The sequence below is a fragment of the Amphiprion ocellaris genome, chromosome 3 (assembly GCF_022539595.1).
Source record: "Amphiprion ocellaris isolate individual 3 ecotype Okinawa chromosome 3, ASM2253959v1, whole genome shotgun sequence".
Taxonomy (NCBI): domain Eukaryota; kingdom Metazoa; phylum Chordata; class Actinopteri; family Pomacentridae; genus Amphiprion; species Amphiprion ocellaris.
Window position 1 is genome coordinate 6,615,858 of NC_072768.1, and position 14,839 is coordinate 6,630,696.

At 41.4% G+C, this 14,839-nt stretch overlaps 2 protein-coding genes across 8 annotated transcripts in view; one reads left to right on the forward strand and one right to left on the reverse strand.

Moving 5' to 3' along the window:
• brsk2a (BR serine/threonine kinase 2a) overlaps positions 1-3,640 on the forward strand; it is a 175,585-nt gene extending 171,945 nt beyond the window's left edge. For 3 of the 6 annotated variants that reach the window (XM_055009007.1, XM_055009009.1, XM_055009011.1), the window contains one exon: positions 877-3,640. In XM_055009007.1, the coding sequence (XP_054864982.1) occupies positions 877-1,049 (173 nt within the window). In that variant the 3' untranslated portion in view covers positions 1,050-3,640. Of the gene's footprint in view, positions 1-828 lie in introns of all 6 variants that reach the window. The other 3 variants (XM_055009008.1, XM_055009010.1, XM_055009012.1) reach the window with 2 other exon arrangements.
• A 349-nt stretch (positions 3,641-3,989) lies between these two features.
• The window catches only part of abtb2b (ankyrin repeat and BTB (POZ) domain containing 2b), a 58,601-nt gene continuing 47,751 nt past the window's right edge, over positions 3,990-14,839 (reverse strand). For both annotated transcript variants that reach the window (XM_055009006.1, XM_055009005.1), the window contains 14 exons: positions 11,973-12,125; positions 11,259-11,424; positions 10,915-11,004; positions 10,611-10,712; positions 10,248-10,344; positions 9,239-9,374; positions 8,468-8,745; positions 8,205-8,383; positions 7,997-8,102; positions 7,641-7,743; positions 6,995-7,082; positions 6,814-6,882; positions 5,332-5,445; positions 3,990-5,170 (listed from right to left, as the gene is read on the reverse strand). In XM_055009006.1, coding sequence (XP_054864981.1) covers positions 4,937-5,170; positions 5,332-5,445; positions 6,814-6,882; positions 6,995-7,082; positions 7,641-7,743; positions 7,997-8,102; positions 8,205-8,383; positions 8,468-8,745; positions 9,239-9,374; positions 10,248-10,344; positions 10,611-10,712; positions 10,915-11,004; positions 11,259-11,424; positions 11,973-12,125 — 1,915 coding nt within the window. In that variant the 3' untranslated portion in view covers positions 3,990-4,936. The remainder of the gene's footprint in view (positions 5,171-5,331; positions 5,446-6,813; positions 6,883-6,994; positions 7,083-7,640; positions 7,744-7,996; positions 8,103-8,204; positions 8,384-8,467; positions 8,746-9,238; positions 9,375-10,247; positions 10,345-10,610; positions 10,713-10,914; positions 11,005-11,258; positions 11,425-11,972; positions 12,126-14,839) is intronic.

Sequence of the window (14,839 nt, forward strand, 5' to 3'; positions counted from 1 at the left end):
GTGTGTGTGTGTGTGTGTGTGTGTGTGTGTGTGTGTGTGTGTGTGTGTGTGTGTGTGTGTGTGTGTGTGTGTGTGTGTGTGTGTGTGTGTGTGTGTGTGTGTGTGTGTGTGTGTGTGTGTGTGTGTGTGTGTGTGTGTGTGTGGCATTAACAGAAAGAACACTGACTCTTTATTTGCTCCATTTCTCATGTTTGGTGTCCCTACTGTACTGCTTACCTGCAGTGGGACCATTAAGGCCCTGCTGAAAAAGTGTGTGTGTTTAGACGAAACTCATTTGCATGCACACTGTTGGCAACACACACACACACACACATATATACACACATGCACACTGTATCTCTAGCACTTTTTGCTTATAGTGTTTAGGAATTAATAATACATCTGTATTATTTAGCGTGCCAACCTCTTTTATTCAGCATACGACATCAGTTTCAGACCCTTTAATGCAGCTCATCACAATTTTGACCCTATTGTAGTGAAGATTTTTTTACTTCAAAGACTTGATGATGCAGCCTATCGCTGTGTTTGATGTTGTTGTGTTTGGTCAGGTTGTATAGTTTGACAAAGCACGGTTATGCTGCGACATAAGCATGATTTGTGGGACCTCAGACATTGCAAATCGTCAACACGGCTGCTTCAGCAGTTCTCATCCTCGCTGTGTCCTTCCTCCTCCTCCTCCTCCTCGCCTCTGCTTGCGTCTGTCTTACATGCAGCCAACGTCTCTATCCTGTGAACCACATTGTTCATTAGTCTGTTTGTTCTTCTCTCTCTTTCCCCCCCTTTGTGTTTCTTCTGTTGTCCTCTTCTCTTCCCCGTCTGTGTACCTAGGCAGCCCATTGAGTAACTTCTTTGACGTAATTAAACAACTTTTTTCAGACGAGAAGAACGGCCAGGTGCCCTACCCCTCCGGCACGCCCTCCAAGCACTGTCCCTCACCCATGCACGTCCGGAGGCATGAGCCCGAAAATAATGACACCAAATTCCCCGTGGCGGGCCGAGACAGAGCCAAGCTGTCGGTGGCGTCTGTGGAAACACAGGAGGAGTCTTAGAATGAGATGCTGTGTAGTTGATCCAGTGTGAAGCCCATCCCAGAATCAGCCAGCGGCACAGAGAGAATATTCTATCTGTACATAGTTAGATGTACAAAATCATTTATGGACATTTTTTGTATGAAATGGCTTTATATAGATAGAAATATATTGGGAGAATCAACGTGATATTTTACAAACAGCATACTGCACCTACATCACAAACACACTTCTGTCTTTCCACCTCCCCCCTTTTCCATCACCCATCATTAACCACCCCTCTACCCCACCCATCTAATACCTAGTGGCCCTTTACTCTGTTTTATTTGCTCCCTTTGCTGCTTCTAACATGTGTGATGACCTGACTTGTTTCTGACACCAGGAATTATCCAGAAAACCTATTAAAGTCCCTCCTCCTGCTCCATCTGCCCTCCCTCGACCACCCCTCTGCCCCCCCTCGAGCGTGCCAAGAGAGACGGACATTTGTTGACGGAGGATTGCTTTTAGAGGTGCGCCAGGGGGAGGGAGGTTGCCATGGAAACAGATCCTTCATGCAGACTTCTACCTTCATCTTCCTCCGCGCCCCTACTCCACCTCTGGCAGCCATCAGTAGAAGTAGATGAAAATCTTTTAGTGTTCCCCCCGTCCTAGAAACACACACGTGCACAACTCATCCACACACATCCCAACAATCCAAGACATCACACACTACACTCAACTACCAGCCCCTCCCTTTGTTTCTTCTCCTTTGAGTTCAAGGAGCATTTCATAATTGGGAAACAAGCATTTGTCAAAAGACACTACATACAAAAAGAAAAAAAAAACATACATGCATACATGCACAGGTCCAGTATGCACAGAAAACTCTGGGATGTATTATCAATGATGAACAAAATCAAAAAAAAAGAAGACATGAGGAGGAGAGAAGGGAGAGGAGTTTTGTGGAAAGCCCAAACAGCCGACACGGACGCTTGCTGGATTGTATTTGTTTGCTTTTTAATGTACTTTCTTTGTGAAGAACTGGGTTTGAAATACTGACTTTATTAGACTTAATACTATTGCTGCAAAACGGACTGGAATTGTGATTTCAGAGAGGAGCTGGGTGTGTGAAGACCAGGCAGGGGGCCAGTGGGGAAGATGAAATGATAGTATAGGGTTGGGGGGAGGGACGTGGGAGGGTATGTGGGTATTTAAAAATGAATGATCTATTCTGTTGTACAGACTGATATCATTTCTTATGTAAAAAAAAATGAAATGTCTAGTTGTGACACGATGTTTAGATACCATAGGAACAGGTTGGTAAACCTGCGCCTGCCACATTCTGTTATTTTAAATTCTTCTGTGTATTTTTGTTACATGATCATTTATGTCTTTGTTTAATTGACCTAATAATGATCCAAACATTCCTGTTCCCTGTTATCTGCGGCACTTTGTCTTTGATTTTCCATTCATACCTCTCTCTTCTAGTCTCACTTACCAGCAGTAGGAGTAGAGGAACAAAAAAAAAATTTACCGTGATAAATGCAATTGTGGATATTTTTGTATTGTTGTCCTTATTTATTCATGTTTGTTCATCTCACTGTTTGATTTCCTAATTTATTATAACTTGGCTATTTATATGAACAAAGCTGTTAGGTCAGTTGAATGTTATTTATTACCCTCTTGTGTGTTCGTAAATGGGACAACATTTGAAGAAAAAAATGAACTTTTTTCTTTTGTTTTGGTCTGACTTTAAACAGAATTCTGTGAACTTTGACCAGTCACAAATTCTCTATTCCCTGAAATGTCTAATGAGGGAAAGAGAACTTGTGGAAACTTGGGAAAAAAATGATTTACCAGTAATTTAAGAATGTAGACTTAGCCTCTTTTGGGAGAGGAAATATGCTCTTCTATTGATATTTGTCAGTTTCATATTATTGTGCGTGTAGGCCAGGCCTGACGAGAAGGACACCACAGATTCCAATCTGCTTCTTCTCTTTGTAAATAGACAGACAAACCGTGGGGGTTGATTGTCTTCTCAACCATGCTGGGGATTCCTGCTCTATGCTTTTAGCTTGTATTGCTGTGTGCATGTCAAACATGAGCTTTTCTTTGCATGGCTTTAGTGTTATTGTTCCATGCCAAACTCACTCCTTCTCTCAGCCTTCATTGATTCTCTCTCCACAAAACTACCTTTTAAAGTTTAAGCTCCCCGTCTGTCCCTTACTTTTCACCCTTTCTGCTTTTATTTCTGGCCTTCTTTTTTTATTGTCCCCTCGGCCCTTTTCCTTTCTCCTCCTCCTCCTTATCTTGTGCACAAAGTTTTTGAACGATGCTTCCTTTACTCTGTACCCCTCTCTGGAAGACTCAGAGGTCTGGGTTCTGTCTACCTGTTGGTAGAGGAGATGCAGGGAGGGGATACCAGTACTACAAACACAAAGCAATACCCTGATGTTCACCCTCCTTTTTGTTTTCTACAATGGGAAGCCAGCAGCACTAAGGACATCCAATGATTCTGAGGCCCAGAGGGGTCTTTTGACAGAGCAGGAACAAAACTGACTGATGTAATCCCCATATAACATAACTGTGAGCATCTTCAGTGCTGAAACAAATAAACTCATTCAGTTATGGTGTGTTGGTTTTCCTTATTTATGCTGGTACAAGTACGGGTAAGTGCAGACTTGAAAGAAACTAGTAGAAACTAATAGTCATGGTTTTCTAAATATTTACCTATAATAAGTGATACAAAGTTAAGTTTAATGTGGCATGATTGTTTTTTCTCTGTTACTTCACTTTCCTAGCTTTTCCTCTAAGAATTAATTTTATTTACTTATTTTACTGCATTTGCAATGGCTTCCATTTTATAGGTTTGTGCATTTTCAAGTCTGTTTTCCTGAATTCAGGTGAGTCCACACCAGCCCACACAAACACACACTGCTGTTAAATGGATTACAATGGTTTACACCAGTAATAATGACAGTGTATGTTTACCAGGTTTATTAGAATATTCAGCATTAAAACAGTTTTTTGTTGTCCAAATCCCTTGTTGGGATCTGCCGCTGCTGTACCTGTGAAGAAGCATTAAACCTCAGCATACATAAGCTTAATAAACTGTTAGTGTACCTGGAAAAACAACAGAAGCATTTTTTAAAAACAATAATTATTTGCTTGGGTTAAAAACAAAATAAAAAGGGAACACCCCCATTAAATACTCTCACATCTGTTTTTTTCCCCATTAAATAGAAAATGTCCATCCCATTCTTCAGTAAGTGTTTTGTTTCTCTGGTCATACTTTTAAAAAAAAAAGAAAAAAAAGGAAAAATAAAAACACAATTACATTTAAAAAAAAAAAAAAAAAAATACACTTAATCCAAAGCTTACATCAATGTAGGAGGCACTGAGGCTGACTCCTTCCTCCCACTCTGCATTATGAAAACTCCAGCTCGACCACCTCACATGAACAGATGCTTCAGTCTAGTGTAACTTTACAAAGCTCCAGTCAGAACCAGGAGGCTGCCACGGATCCCAATCGTCCAAGGCAATTACTTATTTTACCAGTATTGTCCATTAGAGGGCAGTGTTGTCTCATTTTTCAGAGTTGCCACTTGTTGCATCCATCTGTTGCTTCTCCGTTTAAGCTTCCTGAGCTTTGGAGAAAAGCATCACATCCTTTTTTCTTCTTCATAAACATGCTGTACATTACAATAACTGTCAGGATGGATTGCTTTGGCATAAAACATGAAACACTGAATTGTCCACAGAGCAAACTGCTGCCAAGCTACTCACTGATCTGCACCCCAGTGTCAGAGTATTATGGAAGATGCTCCTTAACAGAGAGAATCAGATGTGATAAGTTGAAACTTCCACTGCAACTGCCACATTCTTCCATTTATTTTTGTCCTCTCTCTGCAGCATCTGCCATGTTGTCCTCAGACTCGAGAAGTGACATAGAGAGAGCGTATCCGTTGAGCCAGAGTCGCCTCCAGCTCCTCCAGAGGTGAGTCACCCCGACTGTGAGCCAGCGTAGAAATGGAATTGTTCCCTTGTCGGACTCCGGGGGGTCCCAGCAGCAGGCTCCTGAAGCCCTCTCTTTCCAGCAGGGCAGGCATCTGCTGCAAGAAGTAGCCTTCACAGAATGAGCCCAGCTCCACTGAGCTGTGCACCTGTTACAAGAAAGGACAATTAAATGGTTGTTTTAGCAAAACCTTTTTAGTTCATTTTAACATACAGTCTTCTCTTTTGAGTTACCTTCATTACAGAGTATTATTATTAGCATAGTGCTAGTAATAATGCAATATGATCCAGATCTCTTGGTGTGTGTTACCTTGGCTGTCTTGTAGATGCTGACTGCATTATCCAGGTTGATGTGCTGCGAGCAGATGAGTTCACAGTGTCTTTGTAGAGCCCCCAGCTGGAACAGACAAGCAACTGACAGCAGCTGCCAGAGAAAACACAGGAATAGAAATACTGTCATTCATACTTATTAGCATACCAGCAATGACTCGTTTTATTCCTGTAACTGTTCACTCCTAGGGCTGCACAGTGGCTTGGTGGTTAGACCTCTGGTTCATGTCCCGGCCTGGGATCTTTCTGCATGGAGTTTGCATGTTCTCCCTGTGCATGTGTGGGTTTTCTCCGGGTACTCCGGCTTCCTCCCACAGTCCAAAAACATGCTGAGGTTAATTGATCATTCTAAATCATCCATAGGTGTGAGTGTGATTGTCTCTATATGTAGCCCTGTGATAGACTAGTAAACTGTCCAGGGTGTCTCCTGTCTTCACCCTAAGTCAGCTGGGATAGACTCCAGCCCCCACGACCCTACTGAGGATTAAGCGGTGTATAGATAATGGATGGACGTTCACTCCTATAATTGGCATTTCATGTTCACCTTGGTTTTCAGTCCCAATAGAATTAACACAAATTTGTTTGAAAACTAAATAATGACAAATTGAATCGTCCTTGAAAACCCTTTTAAAATGAAACACACTTACTTAGAGTATATATTTGAATGCAAATGGTCTCACCATGAGGAATAACACTGCATAAAAACTGTACTGGTGCATGAGGAGAGGCATGTTTATAAACATCATATGCAAATGTCATACATTTATTTATCAGACTGCTAACACAGGGTTCCAGATGGTGTCCATTTTTGGAAACAGTGCTACAACACTAGAGCCACCAGTGCAATTTGCAAATATGCCCACTGCTTCTTCCTCCTAAAAGATCTAATAAAATCATTGTATAGCGAATGAAACACCAGGAGAGAGTGAGATGATAACATGATATTTCATCATCATAATAATGCGGGATGGGAACAGCTTTCTGTACATTTCTACCTGTGTCCAGTCTGTAAGGAGGCTTGCTCTCACTTGACCCTTTGCTGACAGTGAAACAAACTATTCATTTTTCAAAAGAAAAGATACTTTAAATGCTACTGCGCCACTGCAGTCCCAAATTTCTGATGAGGACCATTCAGACGAGGCATCAGCAGATGACTTTGTTTTAAAATAGGCAGACCTGCTCTTTCTGACAAAAATAACTCACAGTTCACGTGGCAGAGATATTGCAAAGGAACACCATGTATTTTGTAGCACTTGGCATCAGGAAGGTTTTATTTTTTCCTGATCTTTTAGTTAAAATAACTGGCATTTAGATGTTACCACAATGCTCCAATAGTGACGGCAAGAATAGCATGAATGCTGGATTCTTTATTAAAGTGAATAGGGGAATAGTGTGATGATTCAACCTCAGGCATGAGTCATACATCAATAATAATCTTATTTTAAGCCTTGTGTATTCTCACCTCCAACAAGTCAGGCACATTAGTTTTCAGCGACTCTGTTCCTCCGCAGTACAAGTATGACATCATCATCTGTAGAGAGGTCAAAGGTCTCATTTAGGAACAAGACAGTATATTGGTGGATTTAAATAATTTATGTCTTTTGTCATATGGAATACTTCTAAACAGGTCATGTATTTGTTACCTGGAAAATGTTGTACTTGACATCGCTGATCTCAATCTCCTTGTTGGGGCTTCCATCTGTCCCAGAGGACGCCAGCAGAGACTTGAATCTGAAATAAAGCAAGTGTCATAATCAAAACTGTTAAAGCTAAAGTATACAGTGAATTCCAGAAACATTTTGGCATATTTATGAGTCAACGAGCGGATAGCATAAGAATGGCAGATAAAGTGCTGACACATTTTACAATTCCATCTAAATCCATAACATCTTGTACTGCTTAACATGCCAGATGACCCTATCAATTTGTGTATGTGTGCATTTTCACTGCTCTTTGTGGTCTGCATCCGCCTCCAGTTCCATTTACTCGTATCTCTGTATATGTTTGCCACCTGTCTGCATGCTTGTGACCATGTGTTGTTTAATGGTATGCATCTTGTGTTAGTCTATGTTAGTCTATGTTGGGTTGAATGGAGCATTTTGCAAATGTTCCAATGCAGCCTATTTGTGTCTTTTTGGACATATTTTTTTCTTGAAGGTGCTGTGCTCTTCTCCACCACTATCACTCTTTATTTCCGGATTAGTCCTCCATCATTGCTAAGACTTATCGAGCTAGACCCAGTATGGAGGTAGTGTTTTTGTCCTTCAGTGTGAACCTTTCTGCACTCACCTGTCAGAAGCAGTAATCAGTAGAACTTTGTGTCCATAGAATGGTTTCCCCTCCACCACAAATGTCACATCTGACATCTCTGGGTTATTCAGGAAATGAGGGTCTGTAGAAAACACATCAGCACATCTTACAACTCCACTTAAAGTTTGTTAAGGTTAGAGCTTTCTAGGAACATGATAGTCAGTCTGACTATATGGCCATTAGACAACTAAGTGATTATATGATTTAATAATTGAGTAATCATTTTTCAAGCAAAATACTTTAAATGCAGTAATAATGAGTATAACGTCAACATCAGGATATCATAGTTATCCACTTGAAACATTTAGTGCGTATTCTCTCAAGAGCTTCCTTACCCAACTGTGCTGAAAGAGTTGCCTTCATTTTGGGAACGGCAGGAAGGGGTGCTGGGCCGAAACAGTGACTAAAAATAGCTGCCAACTGCTGTATAATGGCATCATTCTGGAGGGAAGGGAAATAACAGGGGCCATTATATCACTAATCTGAATTCATTGAGAGAGGAAAACAAGCAAACATGACAATGAGTTTTATGTTTGACGGTACCTTGGTGGTACGCAAGATGTTGAACATAAGCGGCAGGCCGGTGGTGACCAACTCCTCACAGTAGTCCTCTTCTCGGATTGTGGCGAACTCCCTGAGGAGGGAGAGGGTGACCCCTGCTCTGGACTGCTGCTGGGCACAACGAAGAGACTCCAGCCACACATGTAGTTTCCACGGTACACCTGGATACAGAGAAAGAATCTGTCATTTGGTTTTCTGACGATTAGAAAAGAAAGCATGTCCCTTTCTTGCTATATGATAGGTACCCATAGCACGTAGCTCCATGGTGACATCCAGGTAGCCATGTTCAGCGCTGTAGTAGCTTGCTTCTTGCAGAGCCTTCATCCTGGCTTTGCAGAGCCTTGGCATTCCAACCTCTGGCATGGCCGCAGGACCGTTGGGAGTGGTTGGCAGGGGGGAGAGGGGGAGGAAAGGGCACATCCCAGCAACCTCATCTTCCACCCCCTCAGCTAAGATCTCCTCCAGAGACAGGACATCCTCTTTGATTTGCTGGGGCTGAGTCAGTAGCTTTCTCAGCACGTTCCTGACAAGATAAATGGGAGGAAGAAGGGGAGCAAGAAAGAAGGCGTGGTAGAGAGGAAAGTAAGAAAGCATGGATTCATTAATATGTGCCCAAACTGAAACACATACTTCTATTTCTGTGACCCTCTAGTCTCCTTTCTGATTACATAATATATCACCCTCACTATGGAATGTGAAGTGTTGAGTCTACATTGTGTTCACACATACACACAGTGAACAGGTGGAGAAGTTTACGATACCAGTTGGTGTAAAGAAACAGATGGTCTCTGAATTCACCGAGACCCTGAACTGGCTTTCCGTACTGATACTTTCAAGGTCTTTTATTTCATCGCTTGAGATAAAAGGAAAGAATGTGTCCTTGAAGCTCACATGGAAACTCTGACAAAGTATTCTGTAGTACTGAAAGAGTAAGTGTTATCTCTACATTTTCTTCACTACGTGCAAAAGCTTGCAGTTTGTCAGCCTGCATCAGTTGTCAATGTGTTTTCATATACCTGTGTCCGTGTGCAGCAGCATGACTGAAGCAGTTCATGTCTTCATAGAGAGATGATGTAAGAGCATTTCCATCATGGGTCTTAGATAAGGGGTCGGCGCCTCGTGCCAGGAGCAAACTCACCATCTCATAGTTGCCTGAGAAACACAAGTCCAGGTAATTATATACAGATGCAGCTCCAAAACACATTTAAATAGGATGTTCTTTTTAAAAGAAATCAAATGCTAGTATCTTCATTGTATTCACAACCAAAATCGTCCATTCTCCTTGTTTTTTCTTATTTCTTATTCATACAGTATAACCATTTTGCTATCATTACTGCTAACATCACTTATCACCCAGCTAATGTCAATTGTTTTTATTGCTACTTTTATAATTCCTGAGTGTACTTACACTCTACATATTCTCATTGTTGTTTTACTTCACTTACTCCTGCACAGTTACATTTTACCACTGGGATCAATGAAAATTTATCACACCCTATTTTATTTTGCACTCTTACACGAGCAGCACGTTCATAAGTAGGCCCTATTTACACGCTGTCACTGCTTCTATGTAGAGCATGTGTCTCTTTTACTAGAGCTATGTGTGGCTTTCAGATGATCCCACAGAGGAATGTGGCCCACAGGCTACTAAACAACCACAGGCAGCACTTGGCTGCTGTCACTGCACCTTCATTTACTCTCTCATTTCCTCATTCCTGCTGCAGATTCACAACTTAATCCTATGTTACTCTCAGTGGTCGTTGGAAAACTAGCACAAAGCTGTATTGGTTACAAATAACCATGAGTTATCATTAGTGCAGAAAGCTTAAACAGCAGTGTTTGTTCATTCATTTCTTCCTTTGCTTAACCCTCTCACAGATTTTCTGCTTCTATAATTTAGTAGAAAGTGGTAATTTAGCAACTATAAATCAGATCACAACACAGACCTACTACAAGTTAAACAACACACTACCATCAGCTGTGCCTTGTGCGGTATTGTGTGTTTGTGTGTGTGTGTCTGCCCACCTGCTGCTGAAGCCAGCTGCAACGGGGTGTCTGCCGTATTCTCCTGACCATTGCGGACTGCTGCCCCCTCCACATTGGCCCCTGCATCCAACAGGAGCTGCAGAGGAACATGACATCTGTTACATTAAGCAATGTCTGACATCCTGTAACTCCTTTATGGTTTGACCTCTCACCTCACATTTGTCAATCTGCTTTTGAAAATCACATCCAGTTAGCTCAGGACTATGCAGAGCGACTTTTTGTGCATACAGAGAAGGGTGTTTTCCCTTGAGGAAAATGCCCCAAGCCATGTCAAATTAGGAGCTTATACACAGGCGACAGGCGAAAACCGGTGACTACAACGTGTGCGTATGCGTTACCAACCTGCACTACAGAGATGTGTCCATGCAACACTGCAAAGGTGAGGGCTGCCCAGTGTCGGCTATCAGGATGCACAGAGGGGTGCTTTGGAGAGCATGGTGGAACCTGGAAAGACAGGACAAATCAGCGTTGTACATCAAGACAATCCTCCCAAGTGAACACAAAGAAAAAACATTGCATTCATTATAGCCGCTATAAATTTTGATGTTTCAAAATGGAGACATCCCCTGTTGACAGAAGTAGTAATATACATGGGCAATATTAAGATAAATCTGTCCATCTGTTGGATTTACTGAAGCATATTTACCGCTACGTCGAGGTTGGCCCCAGCATCGATCAGCATCTGGACAAGGGCCTCATCTCCAGCTGCGCAGGCGTACATCAGAGGGGTCATACCCTGAATGACGGGCAGAAAGCAGCACGACAGAGAAAAACAAAAACACAAGAAGTTGTGAAAAATTATAACATGCACACAGTCATGTTTTTATCACTTCAACAAATATTACATTGACTTTAACCATAACCACTACTTGCTTAAACCTAACTGTTAAACTTAAAAGCCAAATCTTCATACAAAAAATGAGAATTTACTTAATTCTATGGGGATCTGCTTTTTGTCCCCACAACATGAGTATTATGTGTATTCAGTACCTGGTCGTCCATGCTGTTGACCCCGTCCGGCCCCAGCAGATCGATGGCTTGACCAATGAGATCTGTGCGACCACAGTTGAGCATCCGAAAACCCAAATCTAGGTGGAACTTATCTGTGGCAGCTTTGGAGTCCAGACGCTTGAAGGAGCTAAAGCAACACTCAGGCCTGAAGGAGATACACAGAGAGAGAGAGAATAAATAAGCAGTTCACAGTTAATCTGAGAGGACCCTCTGGCTTATGGCTATTTGTTTCAATCTGCTCGGTCAGTTTAAAGACACTTTGTGTGATGCTTCATTTAACCACCCTGTGCCTCCTGCACACTGTATATTTGCATGTGATAGGGTTCTTTAGAAATAATTGTACACTTCATGAAGAGGTTAATGAGCCACGCTGCAGTCAGTGAACAATCATTAATCTTCTATGTACACTTCGTACTTATTTGTTAGTGAGGACCAATTAAATTACAAGCATATATAGTGCATGGGTCAGAGGAGGCACACATCTGGCAGCACGGCATGGTCTTACCAATTAACTTTTGTTTCTTTTCAACCAGTTGGAATGACCTCATAAACACAGAGCTGACATTAAAGTGAAATCAAGAAAATTAGAGAAAACTATTATCTGAAGTCATTAAAAAAGGTTTTAACTTAATAATTCCAGCAGGACAGCCTCAATATGTGTGTGTGTGTGTTTTTTTTTTTTTTTAAATTTACTTCAGCTGTCTTGGCTCACAGTCCAGTCCCGGGAGGAGAAGCCTGGCGGTCTGTCTGACATCATCGCTGTCCACCAATAGACTCTTGCGATGCTCAGCATGGACTATGGCTACTCTCATCCACTCCATCAGAGGTGGCAGCAACAGAAAAGGCCTATAAAGGAAAAAGACAAATCATTGCTACGATGGATTAGCATTAATAATAAAAATGTGTAACTGTAAGATAGGTGACAGATATTTGTATCAGACTGTATGTACATAGAGGGTTATTTGGTAAACCGCTGAATTAAAATAAGCTCTTTTGTATGGATCCAATAAACTATCAGGCTCTGTTAAGAAAAAAAACAAACAAAAAAAAACACGGTGATGTTAATGCTGAGTTTTCTTCAACACTTGTGATTCACTCATGAACACACATGATTCAGTCTTTCAAGAGTGATCTGTTTTCAGCCAGATGATTTATTTTTTGTCTGGTTCTTCCCCTCACCTTCACCATTGCACAGTGAGGCACCGTTAAATCCCCCCCAACACACACTCATACATACGTAAACTCTGCATAGTGCACATCACCGCCACTAATCACACATGCTTGCCTGCTTTTACAGGGCATATACAGCTGGTATTCTTGTTTAATGTCATCAAAAGACTGAAATAACAGATGTACACACACCTGACTAATCTGTATTTATATGTTGGTTGCCAGGCTGAACAGTTAAACATCAGCTTCCCTTGCATTTGATGAGATGTGAGACTTCAGTTGCACTGTGGTTTGAGAAACAAAATGCTGCAACGGCTTCTGAATAATCAGCCTATTTTTAAACCGGCAGTAGCAGAATAAGCTACCAAGGGGAGTTGAACAGAGGTGCAGCAGCATGTCATTGTTACAGATGCTTTCTAAGATCTTAACCGCAAATGAAAGAGAACCAACGGGAACAAAAGTTAATAAAATGTTAAAAATATAAATGACTGACAAGATTGACGTGAGCCTGAAGTAACAAGAAAAAAATTTCAATAATGCTGATGAGGTAATTTGCATTTCTGAAAGTCATCTGGTTTATTTAACTGCCGTCTTTCTCTTTTACTCTTCATTGTCCTCCTCTTACACCTATTCTTAGTGATGTGCCTATCTGCACCACCATGTCTAGCCGGTTATCTGGTATTAATCCCTTCTTGTCTGTGCCGTTCTAACACCATATGTGCATAGAATGTTCCTGTGAACAATGACACATTACTGTGAGTGTTATTGTTGTTTGCTTTGGATTCTGTGAAGGCCCTGTTAGAGTGTGTTAATGATTGTATGAACACTGGCTCTGTGTTATCATGAGTTATTAAACTGCCTTTCTCCTGCTGTGATTTTCTTATCTTTGGCTTTACCTTTTGTTCTGTGGAACAAGTGTGCAAACACTTAAATGCATATCATGAATACGAATGAAGGCAAAAGCATGTAATCAAGTAGATAGTACCACAGTGTTTGATTGCAGTTACTGTTAATGAGCGATGGGGCCCAAGCAGTGCTATTTATTCTGCTCACTGTGTTCATTTTAAGCAGCAACCTGATGTTTCCTATGGAAGAGCTCCTCCTGTACAAAGAACTTTTGTTAATGAAAGTTGCTTGAATTTAAGATCAAGTTAACCACCAATTCTACTTTTTTTCATCTGAAAAGGCTAGTTTGAGCTTTTCATAACTACACAGCATAAAAATCAACATTAACATTAAATCCTACAGTAGTTAGTAAATCAGATACGCTGATGAATCTTCTCATTACTAGCACTTTCCTGCATTAGTTTACCTTTAGTTAATATTTGTCTCTGATATATTAAAGGCCTTAACATTTAATGTAACTGCAGACAATCTGTTGTAAACTGTTTCAAGTCTTTTTTTCTGTCTTTAGGCTATTCTGTCAGATGTTGCTTCAGTAGTTTATCAGTCTGCAATCAGTCAGGAGGAGGAGTCCTGTTGTCACCCAGGCGTGACAGTTAACAAGCAGACAAGGGACTGCTGAGCTGGAGAAGGAGGAGGGGATGATTAAGTGTGGCTGATAGGTGCATATAATGAAGGTTTAAGTGTTTGGGAAACTGCTAGGACGCAGGTGGGGCATGTTGAGCTAAAGAAGGGGGTTGGGTGGCAGTCTGTCAGTTTGTGGATAGAGCTTCGGGTGTAGAGTGATAAGAAAGTCATGTTTCTGAGGAGAGGAGGTGCAATAGGCTTGGGAATCAATGTTTATTCCTCTCTTAATGGCCTCCACTCAACACAGATTGGGCAGTGTGTGCGTGTCTGTTCATTCATGCAGGCATTGGGGCACGTGTCTTCCTGAATGCTACAAGGCATCCACCCTACTACTTTATTGCATGCCTGCGTTCAGGCATGCACACAACATTGGCCCTAATCCAGACCTAAACCAGCTCCAATTAACATTATCTAGATTGTAGTACTCAACTTTCATTGATCCATCAAAGAAATTTTCTCTCCTTCTCTTTATCAATCAGCCTGTGTTTTAGCAAGTAAAGAAACGATGTTATAAACTCACACCCAGTGATAAAAATAGTGTTTTTCTTCCAAGGTCTTGTATTGCGGTTTTCCAATAAAAGGCATTCAGCAGCACTTTTTTAACTAATTATAATTTAATGTTCGATAGGGAGTGTGAGTAGAGGATTTGCACAAAAATGTGCAAGATTACAAAACAACTGAAGTAATGTCTGTGTACACACCAGTGGCTCAGAAGTGCAGACAGATGCAACGTGTCTGTACCATCACCAAAGCTGTCCCACAATTCATTCCTGTTTCACGCCTCAACCCTTTTTCCCATTATCTGAGCTGCTCCCCCTCATACACCCCCCATCTGACCCCTGTGTGTGGATTATGCCCCT